This window comes from Gossypium hirsutum, chromosome A13, assembly GCF_007990345.1.
Source record: "Gossypium hirsutum isolate 1008001.06 chromosome A13, Gossypium_hirsutum_v2.1, whole genome shotgun sequence".
Lineage (NCBI taxonomy): Eukaryota > Viridiplantae > Streptophyta > Magnoliopsida > Malvales > Malvaceae > Gossypium > Gossypium hirsutum.
Window position 1 is genome coordinate 80642687 of NC_053436.1, and position 22686 is coordinate 80665372.

Genomic DNA, 22686 nt, shown 5'->3' on the forward strand with positions numbered 1-22686 from the left:
AGGTAATGTTTCTGATCTTTTGACGATGTCATCTCTACTTCCATTACCCATGTCAAACAAGTCTCTAGGGGTGTTCCGGAGTACAACATACCAACCCTCATCAGTTGGATCTTTCGAATAAAAAACTTGTTTCACTTGAGAGGAAAATACATATGGCTCGTCCATCAATTATTGTCCAGTGTGAATCAAGCGAGAGAAACTAACTATTGTAAAACCAAATTGATCTTTTTTAATTCTGTGAGCAGTATTAACATCATCCCAATCACACCGAAATAAGACAACTTTCCATCTGCCATAGTAATCCAACTCAATAATGTCGGTAAGAAGTACGTAATACTCTACATTACCCTCAACCGGATTACTGTCCCTAGCACTAGAATAACTTGTAATTGAAGAATTAACAACAATTCCACAATTTTGAGTTCTTCTCATTCTCTCGCGATATTTTGTATGAAATCTGTATCCATTGATGAGGAATGCACTATATCTTTTTATTACTCTGTTCGGACCTTGGGAAAGCCATTTAACTTCATCATTGATGTCCTTCCCACTCCAAACCTATTTAATTGAAAGTAAATTGAGTAATTATAAATGTATTATGTAAAAACATTCTTATTTGATTAACTAAATTTCGCGATTATATGTAACTTATTAACTTCAGTTACATACCGTTTGGCTTAACCATTCATGAAAAGATTCTGTGAATAACTTATTAATCTCTTGATGTTGTAATCTTTGAGAGCATGCACGAGATCTCAAAATTTGTTTGTACTCACTATGTTAAAAAAAGTTTAATTGGTTAGAAGATAAACAAATCATAACGACGAATATCTGAGGAAATTTTAGAACTTACTTGCGTAATGGTTCAATTGAATCGTGGTGAAACAGTACATATCGATGTGCTTGTATCCACGATATATCATCTAATTCTGCAATTTCAATTTTGCCGATTGGTTTTCCATAACTTTGGAATAAATAAGTTTCGGCCAAGTTATTATCATTGAGCCCAGCATTTCTGCTTGGTCTATTCAATCATGTTTCAACATCTTCTAAATATCTAGAATCCTTTGCCAAGTAGCTTTCAGCAATTGATCCTTCTGGATAACGCTTATTATGACAATACGACTTCAATTTGCTTAGGAACCTAAACACGATATACAATATTTATCAAAAGCTGTAACTAAATGTATAGAGGTGAATAAATGAATACTTGAGAAATAAATTATCACCTTTCTATAGGATACATCCATCGATAAAAAACCGGTCCACCAAATATTGCTTCGTGAGGGAGATGGATTACCAAGTGCACCATAATAGTGAAGAAGGAAGGTGGAAAGATCTTCTCCAAATTACATAAAGTCAAAGCCGCTCGATCCTGTACTTTCTCAAGTTCTTCAACATCCAAAACTTTTCCAAAAATAACTTTCATTATATTGGATAGTTCAATTATATAGGACATTACGTTTTTTAACATACAGCAACGTAAAGCAACTGTGAGTAAATCTTGCATCAAGAGATGATAATCATGTGATTTTAATGAATATAATCTTCGATCTTTAAGACTCACATATCGAGATATATTTGATGTATAGGCATTTGGGACCTTTATATCCTTCAACACCATACAGAACACTTCTTTCTCTTCCTTTGACATTGAAAAAAATAGAAGGCAACAATCGATATTTCCCATTCGAAAGTACTTGAGGATGAAGATCACGCTGAATTCTCATGTCAACCAAATCAAGTCGACTCTGAATATTGTCTTTTGATTTTCCATCGACATTCAAAATTGTCCCAATTATGTTCTCACAGAGATTCTTCTCAATATGCATGACATCAAGATTGTGGCGTAAAATGTTGTGCTCCCAATAAGGCAACTCAAAAAAAATACTCATTTTTTTTTCCACAAGTCCGCCTCATTAGGATCATCCTCTTCGTCAGATTCATCATCATATTCATCCCTCGATCTTCTCTTTGTTTGTGTGTTAGGTGGTTGATTCATCTTCCCATAACTAAAGTTGATATCTTTTAATATAAACAAGATTCCAGATCCAACAATCTGCTCAGGAGCTCCTCTATACTCTTCAGTACCGTCAAATAGAGTCCTCTGAAATCTAAATTTATGATTTCCATCTAACCACCGACGATGGCCCATGTAAGAGAATTTGTTCCCATTGTACAACCACTTCGAACAAGTTTGTTGTTGCTACCAATAATCTTGCATAGTTAGGCCTGCTGTTGCTGCCAATAACTTTGAACGTAACGTCCTAACACCATTCAAATGATCCAACAGTTTGTTCAGTTTGATGGTTTGCAGGACAAGGATCCCAACGTTCACTTGGAAAATTTCTTAGAATTTTACGACACTTTTAAAATCAATGATGTTTCTGATGACACCATTCGCCTTCGGTTGTTTCCCTTTTCGTTGAAGAGTAAGGCTAAACTATGGTTGAACTCGTTATCACGAGGGTCAATCACTACTTGGGAACAAATGACTGAAAAGTTTTTATTAAAATATTTTTCGCTGGCTAAAACAATCAAATTACGTAATGATATCTCTTCTTTTGTGCAGATGGATTTAGAAACACTCTACGATGCATGGGAGAGATACAAGGACCTTTTGAGAAGGTGTCCTCACCATGGGTTACCACTTTGGCTACAGTTTCAAACGTTTCATAATGGCCTAAATCCTTCGACTCGACAGATGATCGACGCATCCACTGGTGGAACCATCAATAATAAGACACTTGAGGATACTTATGAATTTATAGAAGAGACGTCACTGAATAATTATTAGTGGCAAGTTATGAGGACAAAGCCAATGAAAACAGCTAGCATTTTTAACGTTGATTTGATCACCATACTGTCTAATCAGGTAGAACTTTTTAAATAGAAAAATTAACGGTTTTCTTGGCTCTTCACAGGTTCACCTAGTAATGTAGTGCAAAGCAAGTGGAGGTGGATCAAGCAATTCAGATTACCCACCCTATGGCCACAACATGGAGAACGAGTAGTTAAATTACATGGGTAATAATCCTCGATCTCAAAATAATCCTTATAGTAATACTTACAATGCAGGTTGGAGGAACCACCCAAATTTCTCATGGGGAGGCCAAGGGAATCAGCGACCACCACCACCTCCAGGCTTCCAACAACCACCCTACCAATAAAAGAAAAAGCTGAACCTTGAGGAGATGCTAACAAAATTCATCTCAGTGTCAGAAACTCATTTTTAGAATACCGCAACAACACATAAAAATCAACAAGCATCGATCCAAGGGCTCAAAACTCAGATAGGTCAACTTGCTAAATTGATATCTGAACGACCACAAGGTAGCTTGCCGAGTAACATTGAATCTAACCCAATAGAGCAAATCAATGCAATTACCATTCAAGATAAGGAAGGGTTAGTTGCACCTGAACCAGAACCGAGGCAAGAAACAGTGGTAAGTAAAGGTAAATGTGAGGTAGACCACAATGACCAGAAACCGGTAAGTAAAGAATACAAACCTCGTGTGTCATAGCCAAACGCGACAAAGAAAGACTGCACAGAAGAACAATTTGGTAAATTCCTTAAATTATTAAAAAAGTTACATATTAACTTACCGTTTATTGAAGCTCTTTCGCAGATGCCAAACACAATCAAATTCTTAAAGGAGCTTTTAACAAATAAGTGGAAGTTGGATGAGGCGTCGCATATGGAACTAAATGATGTTTGCTCAGCCATACTACAGAATAAGCTGCCCAACAAATTAAAAGATCCAGGGATTTTTACGATTCCCTGTTTAATTGGTAGCCTAGATGTTAATAATACTTTGGCTGATTTAGGGGCTAGATCAATGTCATGCCTTACAAAATGTTTAAACAACTAGGTCTTAGGAAACTCAAACAAACTAGGATGAGTATTCAATTAGCCGATAAAACAATCAGATTTCCTAGTGGGATTATTGAAGATGAACTCATTAAAATTGACAAATTTATATTATCAGTTGATTTCGTTGTTCTAGACATAGAAGAGGATAGTAACGTTCCTTTAATTTTAGGGAGGCCCTTTTTAGCAATCGCTAGAACAATATTGATGTTGGCACAGGTGAACTCACACTTCGTGTGGGAGACGAAACAATCACCCTTCAAGCTCATAATTCAAGTAACACATCGAAAATTGAAGGTGGTTGTATAAATTATTCTACCAAAACTGACCATGTGGTGCAACCTACTTTGCAGGAAATAAGTTCGAAGAACCTACACGAGCCATGTTCAAGCAACAACAAAGGACCTATCTATGAAGAATGAAGGCTACAAATCGAGGAACTAGATGAATGGCAGATACAAAATCTGAGAACGCCCGATAAACTGAAATCGAGCCAGGACGAGTTCAATACATCACCAAATCAACTTAAGGTTGGAGACAAAGTACTAATAGATAGATGCAGCAGATCCTCTCATTACCACTTCTGAAAAAATGAACAATTTCCTCTCACGGTGCTCAGTATTTTCCCATATGGTACAGTCGAGGTAATTCACCTCAAATTCAAAACTTTTAAGGTAAACAATACTCGTTTTAATCTTTATATTGATAAAGTTGATAGCAGGCATGAGGAGTGTAAACTCCTCGAGCCACCATGATCACACCAGAGAGGTATGTCAAGCTTAGACTATAAATAAACGCTTCTCAGGAGGCAACCCGGGCACTAACAGTAATGATTTATTTAAATTCTAGATTTTCACATCTAACCTACTAACTGAATCTTAAAAAATAGGGCTTTCCCATCCACACGGCCAGGCACACGGGCGTGCCTTAAGCTGTGCTCACACCATAGGAGGAGACACGGCTGTGCGATACGGCCGTGCGAAAACAGGGTAAAAATTTTTCCCCAACACGGGATGCGATAAGTCTCCACAACCGTGTGATAAGGCTGTGGGTGAAACTGCCAAACCAACACGGGTGTGCGACACGCCCGTGTTTTGAAATCGTAGGCGAACCTGTAATTTAGCACGGACGTTCGACATGCCCATGCCCAGCCCCCGTGGTCGACAATGTCAAACTAACACGGGTGTGGGCTACCATACACGGGCGTGGGAGAAGCGAACGAAGCAAGACACGACTATGTGACACGGCTGTGTGCACCCACACGCCTAAAGAACACGGGTGGGGCGAATGTCAGACGCGCCTAAATTTAAAAATCACAAAACATAAGGGAAAAAATTAGGGCACGCCCGTGTGCCCCAAAATCTATATAAACCCCTCACTATTCATCATCTCCCTCCCCAAAAATCCCTAGCCCTAGCCGCTACAACTCTACACGCCCTACCTGCCACGCCTGTGCGCCGCCTACAACACTGTTTCTGACGACCCAAGCTTCTCCCTTTTGTGTTTGTTTACTCTTTTCTCTCTATTTTCTTTAAATATTTTGCCTATTTCCTGTTTTCTCTGATCCATTTGACTATTTTAAGTGAATATTCATAGTAGAATAATAGAAATACTCATGCTTATTATTAAAGAATTTTTCCATTTTTCATATTACATTCATCCATCTTTCTCGTTTCTATGGATTTTATGCTTACCCACATGCACTTATGCATTAGATATTCCCGTAGCATTATTCTCATAGTCCTATTTTAATAAGTTAATATATTTTCTTTAGTTGTTTTAGTTTTGTTTACTTCATCTTGTACGTGAGTCTCGTGAAATATTCCTATTCTGTTTTGTTTTTCCATGCTATTCTTGGGACATATTGGTTGAACTTTGACTTTTCAATACAGATATACAATGTCATCATCACGTGGTAAGAAGACCGCTATCCCCGTCTCGAAGAAGAGGAAAGAAGCAGCATCATTCTCGGGTCCTACTGTTGAGATCCGTCACTCTTTCCTCAAGTTCCCCTTGGGACCCCAGGAGGAGCTATTTCAGAAATTACGGGCCCGACCCCTAGGTGTGGGCCACTGCATTGACTAGGCCGTACTTGAACAGATTCAATTGGCTGACGCGGTCCGAGCCCTCCTAACGACTAACCTGTGAGGGCTCTTCTTTGAGATCGTCAAGCTGACGTATCTTAAGTTCACATTGGAACTCTATTCGATGTTCCATCTTCAGACCGTCATGACCAACTTCAACGATCCTGAAATGGTCCAGTTTCGCCTTGGTGGTCTAGTGCGCCAATTGAGCGTACCCGAGTTCGGGATTGCACTAGGGTTGTACACGGAGGAGTTCATAGACGACAATGAACTCGACACCCTCCACCGCCACATCCACTACTCTCCCTCAAAGTGCTAGAGGGACCTCGTCCCTACCTCAGCCACCTACGATCCTAGCCGCTCCAAGGCATCGGCTCTCCCTCCATCCTTGAGGTACCTACATGCCCTCTTGGCTCACACTTTGACGGGACGACGAGAGAGCACTAACGTCGTCACCACCCACGACGCCTACTTCTTATGGAGCATGGCAAACGGACACGTCTTCAACCTCGCCTACTTCATCGCCTTCGCCATCCGCCATTAGATGGAGCGAAATCGGAGGCAGGTCATCTCTATCGGGCCTTATGTGACTCGATTGGCACGACACTTCGGGCTCCTCAACACAGTGGCACAATCATCCTCCCTTACTCTCTTCGTCCAGATGTCCCCACAGGACATCTCGAGCATGCTAAACATGAGGATGATCAAGAAATGACGTGGCACCTACCCTCCTCAGTACTGCCTCATCCAGTCCACCGAAGAGGAGGACCCAAAGGACATTCCTGATGATGTCCCTCACGTCATGAGGACCCGCCGTCTCAGCCACTGCCCATCCATCGTCCAGTTCATGCGGCAGCTTCATACTCTAACATCTCTCAGCGCCTTACATGATTTGAGCAGCAATGTTTTGAGCGCTTTGATCACATTGATGCGACTCTACATTAGATTTGTCAGCACTTCCACATCTCATCGCCACCACCACCTTGCGAACCATCTGGCGATGATGATGTTTAAAAAGTTTTTATTTAGTATTTTTATTTTCACTTTTATCTTTATTTATCTTATTTAAGTACTATTTATTTCATTTTCCTTTATTATTATTTTAATTTTAGTTTTTATAATTTTTATTGAATAATTTATAGTTTCGGCTATTTCATTACGAGTAATTTTGCTTCCTTATATTTCCTAAAAAGTTCCTGATTCTATCATAGTTATAAAGAGCTCCAAAGCTCATCATCGCATAAGAACTAAAAACTCCACTGGCAAAGGTTCTCCACAACTGCCATGTCCTGCTCGACCACGACCATAGCTACCACTAGATATAATATTCTTTTGGCGCAGGACTTATGGACTAATGAACCTCTACCACCACCGGAGTATCCTCCTCCACTCTCATCATTTGCCTTAGCCGATTATTCTCCATAACTCCAAATTAAGGAGTTCATTCATCATTCAAGAAGTTTTACTTCTCTCCCTATCTTATGATTATTTATCTATATTTTTCAATATATCTATCTTTGTACATTAAGGGCAATGTACATCTAAAGTGTGGGGGGCCTTTCATATCATCATTAGAAATCGCTGAACTTTGTCTTATTCTCACGTGAATCACTCATATCACTATTAAAATGAATTTTAATTAATTTATGATTTTTATTGATATGTCTTGAATTAAAACATAGGCATCTATGCATTGATTGTTTAAACTTTAAGACATTAGGGAATCAAGCATGATAAGTTGATTTTTGAAGGATTATAAACTTTTAGGTTGTTTCCCTAAGTTTAGGTATTATTTTGAGTTGAAATTGACAAGTTTAAACATCAAAAAGCCATAATTTTTGTGAGATCTTGAGCCTTTAGAGCATATTTTATTTTTTTCATGCTCACTTTTATTATGAGTGTGTCAGTATTGGTTTGTTATTCTAGAACTTGCTTGATTATGCATGTCAAGACTACACCATTTGATTCTATATGTCAAGATGATAAAGGCACTTAGGTTTAACCCACTCACTCTACAAAAGCCTACCTTCATAATTAACCCTTAGTGAACCCCTCTAAGCCTAACAAACCATTAATTGATTTACCCTCAATATTAACCCATAACCCATTATTGTTGAAATCCCCTAATTTGATCCCTATTTTTGTCGAGATTTGATTTGAACTAATTGCTTAACTATGTTTTGTTCTTCTATGTATTTGACTTGTTCTTAAAAAAAATAAAAAATACTTCAACACATATTAATAGTAATTTGTCGTTTTTAAGCTTGAGTGTTAATTCCATATTTTGAGAAGAAGCTCACTTGTATTCAACTGATAACTAGTTATTTTTCTAGCTAGGTAATTTTTCAATTTAATCTCGATTCTAAACTTTTCCTTCAGCTTGTGACCACACCCCCTAACCAAAGTCACGTTACAACCCTCTAAAGACCTTTTTGGTTGATGTATCAGCTCAATATATAGTGGTGGAGATTTGATTTTCAAGCAAGCCTATGGTAATAACTTTTCATATTGACTAATGAGTGCTTTAATTGATGTCCTTAAACACCATGAGTGATTTGAGTGAATCTTTAGTGAGGATGTTAAACTCTGTGATATTTTGATCAAAGGTAATCACTTAAATAAGGGGAGACACCTATGTTTTCATGATAAAATACTCAACTTGGAATGTTTGAAACTTTGATGTACTTTTAGTTAAATTTTCAATGTATGAATACTTGTGGATTATTTTGAGATATTATTGATAGGATTATAAATCGAGAATAATTTATTTTGGTTATAAGTTGAGAATTTTGCTTGAGGACAAGCAAACGCTTAAGTGTGGGGGTATTTGCTAAACCATAATTTGTACATGTTCTTATCCCATGCTTAGCACATTTATGGATGGTTTCTCCTTAGATTTGGTGAATTCGATGCTCCTAATTCTTTAATTTCATGTTTTATACTTAGGTGAGCATAGGAGAGTAAAAAGAGTGAGAAACGGGCCGAAAACAGAGAAAATGGACCCACATGAGAAATCAACACTGCCTGGACTTCCTCACACGGGCGTGTCCCACGGCCGTGTCCTTTTGGCAGGATCAAAGCACAACTTACACGGGTAGACTACACGCATGTGCCTATTCAACAGCCTTGATCACGGGCTGGAGTAATCGCACACGGGCGTGTCACACGGCCGTCTCCCTACCGAGCCCAAGTATAACCCTATTCGAAAAAGGCCAATTTTGAGGGCTCTTAGGCATTCTGAAGCCTATTTAAACACCTGAGGAGGCACTTAGGAAGGGGACACGGAGTAGGAAGCAAGGAATTACTCAAGAAAAGTCGATTGATCCATCTCAGAAGCCGGATTCATCATCAAGACTGAAGATCTCCCTTCAAGTTCCTTCAGGAGTTTTGGGTTTTCTTACGTTTTGTTATCTTTATGCTTTTGATATGTTTTCTTTCATAAGTATGAACTAAACCCCCTAAATACCTAAGGGGAATGAAACCTAAGACGGATCTTGTTATTATTATCTGAATTGTATGATAAATATTTGACTTGTTCTTAATTATATGTTCTTAATTCTTGTTTTAATATTCCAGGATATTGATTCGAGTTAATGCTCTTATTCAAAGGAGGAATAAACCTTGTCTAAGAGTAAATTTTTCATAATTAAGTGGAGTTGATTGCATGCCTAGAGATAGGGTGATAAGATTTTGCCTGATTTGGGTGAAACCTAATAAGGGGATCCATAGATCGAGTTAATGCAATATTCGGGCGTTAATTAGAAAGAGATTTCAATTAATCAACCTAGGGTTAGACGTTATTAGTCTCGAGAGAGATAATAATATAACTTAGGGATTTCTACGGATCAAGTCAAATGAATAAATTGTCTGATTCAGAGTCAAATAACAAGTGAAGTCTAGTTGGATTTTTCCTTAGGTATTGTCTTAATCAATCGAATTTTCTAAAAAGTATTTTCCAAAATTTTCTTTCTATGCATTCTTAGTTTAGTAATTAATTTAGATAACCAAATCCCTTAATTTTTAGGCTAGACAATAAAAAGAAAGTAATTACTAGTACTCTTGGTTCTTTTGGGTTCGACAATCCGGTCTTGCTAAAGCTATACTACTATTTGATAGGTGCACTTGCCTTCATCATGATAATAGTTAGTTTCAAGAATGATTAATTATAAATATTTAAAACCTATCGCGAATATCACGTATTAGGCTCCTAACCAAAAGTCAATTGTAATGGGGAGTACTTATTATAACTTGTTGACCTTAAGCGCACAAGTGCTGTTGCATGCAAAATAGCATATCCCCAAGCTGTAACAGGGAGTTTTGGTCTCATAAGCAATGGCTGAGCTATTAGTTGGAGGCGTTTGATAAACGATTCAGCTAAACCATTTTGTGTATGAACATGAGCTATAGGATGTTCAACTTTTATCTCAATTGACATAGAATAATCATTAAAAGCTTGGGATGTAAACTCACCAGCATTATCAAGACGAATAGTTTTGATTGCATAATCTGGAAATTATGCTCTTAATCGAATTATTTGAGCAAGTAGTCTCGCAAAAGCCAGGTTGCGAGTCGATAATAAGCACACATGTGACCACCTACTAGATGCATCTATTAATACCATAAAATATCTTAATGGTCCACATGGTGGATGAATGGGCCCACATATATCACCTTGAATACGTTCCAGAAATGCGGGAGATTCAATCCCAACTTTAGCTGGTGATGGTCTAATAATAAATTTTCCTTGAGAACAAGTGACGCAAGATAAATCCTTGAATTCAAGAATCTTTTGGTTCTTTAATGGGTGTCCAATTTAATTCTCGATGATTCTTCGCATCATAATAGATCCTGGTTGGCCTAATCGGTCATGCCAAATAGTAAAAGTATGTGGTTCTACAAACTTCTAGTTTGTAGTAACATGTGACTCAATTGTACTAATATGTGTATAATATAAACCTGATGAAAAAGCAAGTAGCCTTTCCAAAATATATTTCTTTCCACATCCAACATTTGTAATATATAGATATTCAACATTTTTCTCATTCATAGTCTCAATATGATATCCATTAAGATGAATATCTTTAAAACTTAATAAATTTCTTTGAGACTCAATGGAATATTAAGCATCATCAATGATAAATTTTGTACCTTTAGGTAATAATATAATAGCTCTTCCAAAGCCTTCAATAAGTTTTGAACTACCCGATATTCTATTAACATGGGCATTACTCATTGTCAAATGAGAAAAATATTTTTTATCTTTGAGTATCGTATGTGTTGTAGCACTATTTGCAAGACACATGTCTCCATTGATTTTGGGTCCATCGAAATTTTGTTGAATATTCATATTCTTCATAAAAACAAACAAAATATAATATGAGAAACATTGCAAATATTTATTAAATATATAAATTATTCTTTATGCAAGAAAATAAAATATACTTAAAACAATATAAAAATGTCAAAATAACATCAATTTTTCTGATGATTCTCAAAGAAATCTGCCACATCTAGGTGAGTTATATTATTAAGGTCATTAAATTTATCACCTTCGTAGGCATGATCAGTTTTAGTATTATAGTGAATATTTTCATCTTTTGCCTCCATTTCATCATTTTGGGATATGAAATTTGTCTCCATATGCTTTCCCTTCCTTTTAATAGATGCTTGATAAAGTTTCACTAAATGCTTAGACATACGACAGGTACGTGACCAATGCCCCTTCATACCACATCGGTAGCATATATTCTCAATAATCTTTGATGGATTATTTTGACCACTTCTTTCTTGTCTTTCATTTTTATTCTTTTTCTGGTGGTTAGAAGTATCATTGTTATGACCACCATGATAACGATTACTAATACGTCCTCGACCACGTCCCCCACTATGTCCATGCCCATGGCCGCGACTTCTATATTTTCTATTTTTATAATTATTGCGTACTGATACATTCACTTCAGGGAATGGTGCAGAACCAGTGTGACGAATTCCATGATTTTTCATCAACAACTTATTATTTTGTTCAGCCACCAAAAGGCATGAAATCAATTCAGAATACCTTTTAAAACCTTTTTCACGGTATTACTGCTGCAAGAGCACATTAGTAGCATGAAAGGTTGAAAATATTTTCGCTAACAAGTCCTCATCAGTTATGTTTTCTCCACATAATTTTAGTTGAGAACTAATTTTGAAAAGTTCTAAATTGTATTCACTTACAGTCTTAAAATCTTGCAACCATAAGTGCATCCGATCATAATGAGCTTTAGGGAGTATCACAGTTTTGTAATGGTCAAATCGTTCTTTCAAATTTTTCCACAACTCAAGAGGGTCTTTCAAAGTGAGATATTCCACTTTTAATCCTTCATGCAGATGATGACGGATGAAAATCATTGCTTGTGCCTTGTCTTGATTAGATGCTTCTTCATCTACTAATATAATATTTCCTAGACCTTTAGCATCTAGGTGAATTTCAGCATTTAACACCCATGACAAATAATTCCTGCTTGAGATGTCTAAGGCTGCAAATTCAAGTTTGGCAAGATTTGACATTATAATCACTTGAATCAAAATAAAAAAAATATTAGTAAAATAATAAAAATTCTCAATCGTAAAATAATTCAATTATATATACCAAATTTGCTAAATAATAATATGTATGTCAAATATTGGCATAAAGAGGAATAATCATAATAATAACTTAACACAAATTAAATTAATTAAAAATTCTTTTAATAAAAAAACATGTGTATATAATTATCATTATTAGATTTTAATTGTAAAAATAAATGCGCAAATGTTACCCAACACAAATATTTCATCTAGAAAATAAACTAAAAGAATTATTAAAATACGTATACGTATATAGTTTAACGGGAGTTATACTGGCAAATTATATAAAGTTGAAATGATGTGAACTTCACTATGAACTCATAGAAGCTCGTGCTGATAACGTGTTATAGAAAAATTAATAAAACAATAAATAAAGTGGATGAAAATACGGGATAATTTTTCATTGTCTTATTTCCACTTACAAGGTGCTATTTATAAGCTCCTTTACATTTAATTAATAAATGTATTTAATGAACTAAGTTTTCTTAATTACTCCATTTAATGATCTCTTGATTAAAAATGAAGTAAAGAGTTTTATCTCTTTTCTTTTATATGCTTAAGGGGGTTATAGACATCCATTTAATGTACAACAAAAGCCATATACTAAACTTGCATCAAACTATTTTTTTTATTAAAAACATAAGTTACTATTCATATGGTCAATTTTCTAAAGCTTTAGCCGAATATTAAACATACTAAATACTTATGCTTTATTTAATGTCTACTTCCATTATACTCTATTACTATACACGCATATAACCATATAACCAAACCAATATGTTTATCATAATTTGCATTTCACATCATATACATCACAGATATGTATATATATAAACATTGCAAACACTTGTCTAATATCTTAAAGTATTAAAGTCATACACAAGACCATTTCATTACATACAAATTCGGTTATGCACATATATATATAGCCAAAATTTATATTCAAATCATATTGTTCCATTTATTCAACTTAAACACTTGCATTTCCAACCTAAATGACCATTCCATAATTGATAATTCATTTTGCAAGTTTACCTCCTCAGTTAATCACATATTTATGACAAATTAATAAACAATTTCCACATTTCACATAATAACCCATTGTCAATTTCAATTGCCGAATACATCCATCCATGATATCAAGCATATCTCACGCATATCATATATCATTAAAATGCGCATTACCTTTGAATATGATCAAGCTACAACCATTCATTAAGCATATTAATCAACCATATATCCAACCACAATTTCACCTATATGCCATAAATTAAAAAAGCACATTAACAAAGTTCACATATATTTATCTATGTATAAACTATAGCCGAATCACCAAACCACTATCAAACATAACTATAATTTTATCAAATATTGAAACCGAACGTAACAAAATAAACAAGCCATTTTTGCATGGCTTATATATATACACATACTGAAATCCAACATATCCAAATATAATCTAGCCTATACATGCCATAGGTTTGACATCCAGCTTATAAAGTACTGAAAACAATCGATAGTGTGATAGACTTTGCTGACGATCCCCGAGCTCGTAACTAGTCTCCAAAATCTATAAAACAAAGGCAAACATACACACACAGTAAGCTATCATAGCTTAGTAAGTCATAAGAAAATAAATAACTTAAGGTCAATATCAACTTAATTTAACCAAACCAATTTATAATAACATAATCACATTTAATCTCAAGCTTAAAGTTTCATATACAACATATAATTTCATAGATGAACTTTATCTTGGCCGAATATACATATATCTATTATCTAAGTATCATACACTTTCAAAGCCATATTATCAATATATATAACCGAATATTTATACACTTATATGCATATACTCATGTATCAAACTTTAATATCACATACTTATACATAACATGTGGCCAAATATACTTCACAATTACACATATATTTACATTAGCATCATGTATAATTTACATCACATATCAAATAACCAACTTACCTTATTTTCAAATAAGTAATCAACTATCACATACTTGATCACTTTAGCTCGATTTACACATTCGATCACAACTTATCATTGCCCGTTGAACCATTCAGAATTGAGTAGGATACTAGGATAATCACACATATCGTACAATGCCAATGTCCCAGACGTGGTCGTACATGCAGTCACATATCGATGCCACTGTCCCAGACAGGGTCTTACATGAATCAAATACGATGCCGATGTCCTAGACATGGTCTTACACGTAATCACATATATCGATGCCAACTTCCCATCGTGGTCTTACACGAGAACACATATCGGAAATCCTATGTCATGACATATGTATCCTAGTTATTCCTAAGGTTTGTATGGGGCTGTCAGACGTCGTAACTCGGTCGAATCAAACTCGTACACATAGCTTTTAAACTTATACATGTTCAACTTCCACATATATACTATCACATTATTCATATCAGCATATAAAGTTCGTATTTAATGAAATAAATAACATCTATTTTCTTATAAACTTACCTCGGACAACGATAATCGGAACGGGACGACTAATCAACAACTTTGGTTTTCCCCCGATCCAAATTTGATTTCTTTGGTTCTTGATCTAAACATATTCAAATTAAAATCATTCAAACATAATTTCATTCAATTTAGTCCAAAAACACATAAATGGGAAAATTACCATTTTACCTCTGACATTTTACATTTTTTTAATTTAGTCCAAATTCCACAAAACACAAAACATGCAAAATTTGCACACACCATGCTTAGGCCGAATGTTACCCATATTCATACAAGTCCATACATTTCATTTATTTCACGTTTTAGTCCCTCAATTTATTATTTTTGCAATTTAGCCCTAATTACTCAAAATCATCAAAAATTCCAATACAAAACATATTAATCCAAAACATATCTTTCATAATTCATCAACTAACATCACAAAGCTCAATTATTCATCAATGGCATAACTCAAAATATTCATCAAACCAGAAATTCGAGCATAGGCTTTGTACATTACACTGCAACGATCTCAAAAACATAAAAATTATCAAAAACCGAACAAAAACTAACCTTGAATCAAGCTTCCAAAGTGTCGAATACCCTAAAGCTTATTTCTTTTAATTTTTTCTCAAGTTTCGGTCATGTAATAAAAATGAATGCATGATATCTTTTATTATATGTTTTATTATAATAATATATTTAACATTTTACATATTTAACCTTTATATTTTAATAACTAAAAAATATTCATTAAGGCCACAACCGTCCATATCATGTTCTCATGGACAAATTGCATTATAAACTCTTCAAGTTATAAAGACAACCACAATTCGGCCATTACAAATTAAACCATCAAATTTTCATTTTACGTGATTAAGCCATTTTTTATTAAATTAGACACTCAAAGGATAAAATTTTCGAATGAAATTTTCACACACACAAATACACACATAATAAACATAGAAAATAATTTTTAAATATTTTTCTAACTCAGATTTGTGGTCCCGAAACCACCGTTCTGAATAGGGTCTAAATTGGGCTGTTACATCATCTGTCAAATATTAACGTACCATTTAGTTACTCAGCACATAAGTATATTAAAATCAATCAATCATTTCACACCAACTAATATTTCAACTCATATGTAACCTTAATGTATTCAATTACCAAATAAAATTACATATATATCTAATTTTTCATCTCACTATTTATTCGACTAGTTAATTAACCTATCATTATAACATTTGTTTACCTAACAACAACAAAAGCATATCATAGATATGTATATAATATTCTACCTAGCATATGTAACACCCCACACCCGTGCCCTATGCCGGGTCGAAATATGAGGCATTACCTAATTTAAACTTATGCATATAGACATTTTCATAACACCAAAACATGGTCAAATTAAAAATTTTTCAATTGTATTTATAAACTCCTTAATAAGAGCCTACTAAGCCCAAAACATCCATTGGAACCCATTCGGAAACAATCCGAGTCCTTTAAAGAACTCTAAAAATAACTCTTAACACAGGGGCACACGCCCGTGTAGAAGGGGCAACATGTCCGTCTGACATTTCAACTTGGTCGTGCTATTGGCCCGTGTGGCTCACATGACCTAAGCAATACAGTGACACACTCGTATCCTATACCCGTGTGGAATTAATTCTAAATGCACACCTACAGGGGTTTTCACACGGCCATGACACGCCCGTGTCCTAGTGCATGTACAAAAACTTGGACATTTTGTTTCTGACGTCAGCAATCCTTAAGGGCCACACGGCCAAGGCACACACCTGTGTGCTAGGTCATGCCCTTCACACGGCTAAGACACACAGCCGTGTCTCTACTCGTGTGTTTACTACCATGCATACTGACTTACAATTCTTACGTGCAGGGGACACACAACCATATCACACGCCCATGTGGTGAACCGTGTGTCACATACAGCCTAGACACACATCAGTGTGCCTACCAGTGTGGACAAAATAAGGCTATTTACTAAGCCTTTTTGTCACCCTTACTTATATAACCTGCACAAAAATCACTCTATACTAACATAAGGGCACATCACATAGCCAAAATAACCACAATGGACAACATTTCATTTATGCAATTTACTCATCCATGAAAATATCATCTTCTATTTATAAATCAAAATGAGTATTGACCATCATCCATGGCCTTATACAAAATGAGTATCATATTCATCATATGAGCCAACACATTATGGCTAACTAACTAAACACCAAACAAAAACTCGAGTCCCTATACATGCCAGAAAATAAAATAATGAAACTAGTTGTACCAAGGTCTTAAGTGATAGTGTGATCGAAGCTTTTGATGTCACTGGATCCCCGATGCTAGCTTGGCGGCACTATAGGGAAAGAAAAGATAGGAGGGTAAGCGTGGGAGCTTAGCAAGTACATATATGCAAATAAAGTGTAATTATAAGAAAATCATATTCATCCAACGATAGCTTTTCATGCTTAAAAGATATAAATCACTTAACGTCTCTGTCTTACTCTTATTTTCATTCACGTATACTTAATACGCATAGTTCTTTACTCAGGTCCTAACCATGAGTTCGATATACATACCTCATCAAAGTATTCACCAACTAAATCTTCGAGTTACCCGTTAAACTCTCAAAATACATATGGATACACGAGGAATTTGCATCTAAATGACATATAAGAAATCAGGGCTACCTCATGCTATGAAACACTCACATTTGATCTACTCACGGGCCTTATTATCAAGTCAGGACCCGGACCCCATAGCTATCATGTAACGTATGCTCATTGAGCCACTCACGGGTCTGTACACAAAGTCAGTACCCGAACCCACGTTACCTATAGCATTTATCTCATGAACTCAGATTCAACTCATGAGTTCAGACCACATAATTTTCATAACATGCCCCTTTGTATCCTATGCTATGTCTAAGGTTCAACGGGGCTTCATATCTAATCGGATAGCATCGCATTTGCTCACATTGTAATTTACTCGCATAACATGTCATTTAAACATTCATGGAAACAATTAGAATTTAGATACATAACAACAATATGCTAATTACACATGTACAGTATTAAAATATACCAAAGTAAGCTTCAATAACACATTATCTACATATGTACTTACCTCGATACAAAATGATGAAGACGAGCTTAATCCTTGTAAACTTTGTTCTTACCCCGATTAAGATCTGAATCACTTTTCTCTTGATCTAAAGTAATAAAATTCATTTATTTCATCAGCATATCAACTTAGACGCCCGAAAGTTCATAATTGGGCAAAATGACTATTTTGCCCCTAGACTTTCACAAAATGACCATTTTACCCCTATACTCGAAAATTGATTTTTATTGAATTTCTTCATGTTATAAGCCTAGCTAATTACTTTTTATACTAGAAGTAATCCAAAATTTCCATTATTTCTCACATTTATCAACAAATTTCCAACTTATGCAAAATAGTCTCTATTAGGGTTTTCATGAAAAATCCCTTTATAAAAGTTATTTATTACACATCTAATACTCATATTCTTCCATAAAATTTCAGAAAACTACACATATGCTTTCATGGAAAAACCGTAATCTCTCAACCATTTTGCAAAATAATCCCCTTCATAGAAAGCTTATGTTACTATGAGTCCAAAAATACAAAAATCGTCAAGAATAACCTTATAAATGACTTACTTGTAAGAGATGTTAATGGCTAATATTTTGAGCTCTGAAAACCCCCCTTTTGAAGGTGAAAATCGGTTGAAGAAGAAGAAATAAAAAGATGAAGCCTTTTTTTGTTTTATTTTATTTAAAACTAGTCAAAATTGGTGACCAAAACACCACCTAATTTTGACTTTCCCATCAATTTGTCCCCTCTATGGCCGCCATCCTATTCTCTAAGGGTTTAATTGCTCTTTAAAGCCCCCAATTTAGGTTCTTTATCCAATTGACACTCTTATCTAACAAAATAGGAATTTTACACTTTATGCGATTTAGTCCTTTTTCACAATTAGGCAAGCAATCGCTAAAATTAATTCACCAAAATTTTCATGTACTTATCTAATCATGCTACAATACATAAAATGACATTTAAAATAATTTCCTCGACCTCAGTTTAGTGGTTCCAAAATCACTATTCTGACTAGCCCCAAAATTGGGTTGTTACAATTCTCAATTGGGTATTGGATTTTCATGATCTCTTCGGGCCCCCATGTGGTCTCTTCAACCCCATGTCGCTGCCATAATACTTTCACAAGGGGAACGCTCTTATTTCTCAATTGCTTAACCTCTCGAGCTAGGATATTAATAGGTTCCTCACCATAGGACATATCCGGATGAATCTCAACTTCTATTGGCGCAATCACATGCGAAGAGCCTGATCTATATCGACGTTGCATGGACACATGAAACATATCGTGAATCTTTTCCAATTCTGGTGGTAAGGCTAATCGATAGGCAACTGACCCTACTCTTTCGATAACTTCATAGGTCCTTGAAACGAGGACTCAACTTGCCTCTTCTACCAAATCTGAGAACTTTTCTCCATGGGGATACTTTCAAAAAGACTCGATCACCCACTTAAAATTCGATCTCTTTCCATTTCAAATCCGCATAGGATTTCTGCCTATCCGAGACGACCTTCAAACAGTCGCGAATCACTTTAACTTTCTCTTTAGTCTCCTTGACTAGATCGACCCCGTGAATCTGACTCTCTCTGAGCTCGATCCAATATAAGAGCGTTTGACACTTTCTCCCATATAAAGCCTCATAAGGCGCCATCTTCAAACTCGACTGATAGCTATTATTGTAGGCGAATTGAACCAATGATAAGTACCTTTCCTAACTACCTTGAATTTCGAGAACACAACACCGCAACATGTCTTCTAAAATCTGAATCACTCTTTCCAACTGACCATCGGTTTGCGGGTGAAAAGCCGTGCTGTAACTTTTTCTAAAACCTCGAGGTAAATCTCGGGTCCCTATCCAAAATAATCGACAAGGGCACCCCGTGTAGTCTCACAATTTCAGAAACGTACAAGTCAGCCAATCTATCAAGGGAGTAGTCGATGCGCACTGGTATAAAATGTGCTGACTTTGTTAACCTATCCACAATAACCCAAACAACATCCTTTTTCTTCGGGGTTATCAGCAAACCCGTCTCGGCCCGTGTGGCTCACACGGCCTAAGCAATACAGGGACACGCCCGTGTCCTATATCCACATGGAATTAATTCTAAATGCACACCTACAGTGGTTTTCACACGGCCTGGAACACAACCGTGTCTCTGGCCCGTGTCTTTCACACGGCCATGACACGTCCGTGTCTTAACCCGTGTGCAAAAACTTAGACATTCTGTTTCTGACGTCAACAATCCTTAAGGGCCACATGGCCAATACACACGCCATTGTGCTAGGCCGTGCCCTTCACACAGCTGAGACACAAGTCGTGTCTCTGCCCGTGTGTTTACTACCATGCATACTGACTTTCAATTCTTACATGCAAGGGACACGCGACCATATCACACACTGAAATCTAGTATTGCTGAAATCTTACTCGGATTAACCCGAATACCCAATGCTGATACAACATGTCCTAAAAAACCAACTTCACGCAACCAGAACTCTCATTTACTAAACTTCGCATATAACTATTTATCATGCAAAGTCTGTAGCACAATTCTCAAATGTTCGGCATGCTCGGATTCATTACGGGAATAGATCAAAATATCATCTATAAACACAACTACAAATCGATCCAAATATTGTTTGAAAATTCTATTCATTAAATCCATAAAAATAGAAGGTGCATTAGTAAGTCCAAAAGGCATAACCAGAAACTCATAATGTCCATACCTTGTTCAGAAAGCAGTTTTCGGCACATCGGAGTCTTTAACTCACACTGATAATAACCCGATCTCAAATCTATCTTTGTAAACACTGTAGCCCCTTTCAACTGATCGAACAAGTCGTCAATTTGTGGAAAAGGATATTTACTCTTTATAGTCACCTTATTGAGTTGTCGGTAGTTGATGCACATTATCATAGTTCTGTCTTTCTTTTTCACAAACAAAACCGATGCACCTCAAGGAGAAAAAAGCGGTCGCGCAAAGCCTCTATCAGTCAATTCTTGTAACTGAACTTTTAATTCTTTTAATTTGGTCGGTGCTATTCTGTACGGAGCTATCAAAATTGGAGTTGTCCCCAACATTAACTCAATGCCAAAGTCTACCTCTCGGATCAGTGGTAAACCTGGTAATTCTTTAGGAAACATATCCGAATACTTGCACACAACTGGTACTGATTCAATTTTCTTTTCGGTCACTTTAAAATCAAGTACATAAGCAAAATAAGCTTCACAACCCTTTCTCACATATTTCTGAGATCGAAGAAATCACTACCGGTAAACTATTCAGATCATTAGACTCAATCCGAATTATTTCATCATTCTAGCATCGTAAATCAATAGTATTCCGTTTGCAGTTCACAATAGCACCGTGCAATGTTAACCAATCCATACCCAGAATTATATCAAACTCGACGAATGGCAACAACATCAAATTAGCGAAAAAACATGAATCTCGAATCATCAACGGACAATCCTTGCATACTTTATCAACCAAAACACACCGACCTAAGGGGTTCGATACTCTAATCACAATCTCAGTAGACTCTACAGGCAAAGTCTTACTGGATATTAAAGTCTCACATACATAAGAATGAGTCGGTCCAGGATCAATAATGCAACAACACTAGTATCATAGAGAGTGAAAGTACTGGTAATCACATCTAGAGACGAAGCTTCTTCACGAGCGTGAATAGCATAAGCTCTGGCAGGTGCGCGAGCCTCAGATCTAACAATAGTGTATTTAGTTCCCCTCTGACTGCCACTCACATTACCCATATTTTTGGGTGGTCTACCTCGAGCTGCCGTGTTACTCGGCCTCGTATTCTACTTCATGTCTTGCTCAACCAACTTAGGGTATTCACGAATGAAATGATTCATCTATCAACATTTAAAGCAAGCCCGATCATTCAATTCAAAACTTCTGGGATGTCGTTTACCACAATGTTTGCACTCAGGTTGGTTCGGTCGAATGTTACCAACACTAGCTACTAAGATAGCTCTCGAACTCACGGGTGGTCTGTCTTGATCACGTCTAGAATAGCCCGCAGTAGCCTTTGAATGGCTAAAGTCATCTCAAAATTTCTTTGTTGTCGATTGAAATGACTTACTTGATGATCTTTTTCGTGAATCTCTCGCTTCAAAGTCAGCATTTCTTTTCTCTTTCTCGAGCTCTTCAGCTTTGCATGCTCGCTTGACTAGTACCATGAACTCTTTTATTTCAAGAATCCTGACTAGCAGCTTAATATCTTCATCCAACCCGTCTTCGAATCTTTTACACATTATTGCTCCGGTTGATACACATTCTCGAGCATATCTGCTAAAAATCATAAATTTCTGTTCGTATTCTGTAACTGTCATGTGTCCCTATTTTAACTCGAGGAATTCTTTGCGTTTTTTATCAATAAATCACTGACTGATATATTTCTTCTGGAATTCAGTCTGAAAGAATTCCCAAGTAACCCGTTCTTTTGGAACCATCGATACTAGTGTATTCCACTA

The 22686-nt window shown here is 36.0% G+C and overlaps 1 protein-coding gene and 1 non-coding gene across 2 annotated transcripts; both read right to left on the reverse strand.

Annotated features, from left to right (window-relative positions):
- Positions 1-2539: 2539 nt before the first annotated feature.
- LOC121213313 (small nucleolar RNA R71) lies at positions 2540-2646 on the reverse strand. Its single transcript, XR_005908696.1, has one exon. It is a non-coding gene; the product is annotated as a small nucleolar RNA R71 (small nucleolar RNA).
- Positions 2647-12036: 9390 nt separating this feature from the next.
- On the reverse strand, positions 12037-22467 carry LOC107902509 (uncharacterized). Its single transcript, XM_016828678.2, has 2 exons — positions 22296-22467; positions 12037-12473 (listed from the first exon to the last, which is right to left on the reverse strand). The coding sequence occupies exons 1-2, from the start codon at positions 22465-22467 to the stop codon at positions 12037-12039; spliced, it is 609 nt and encodes a 202-aa protein (XP_016684167.2).
- Between the last annotated feature and the right edge of the window lie 219 nt (positions 22468-22686).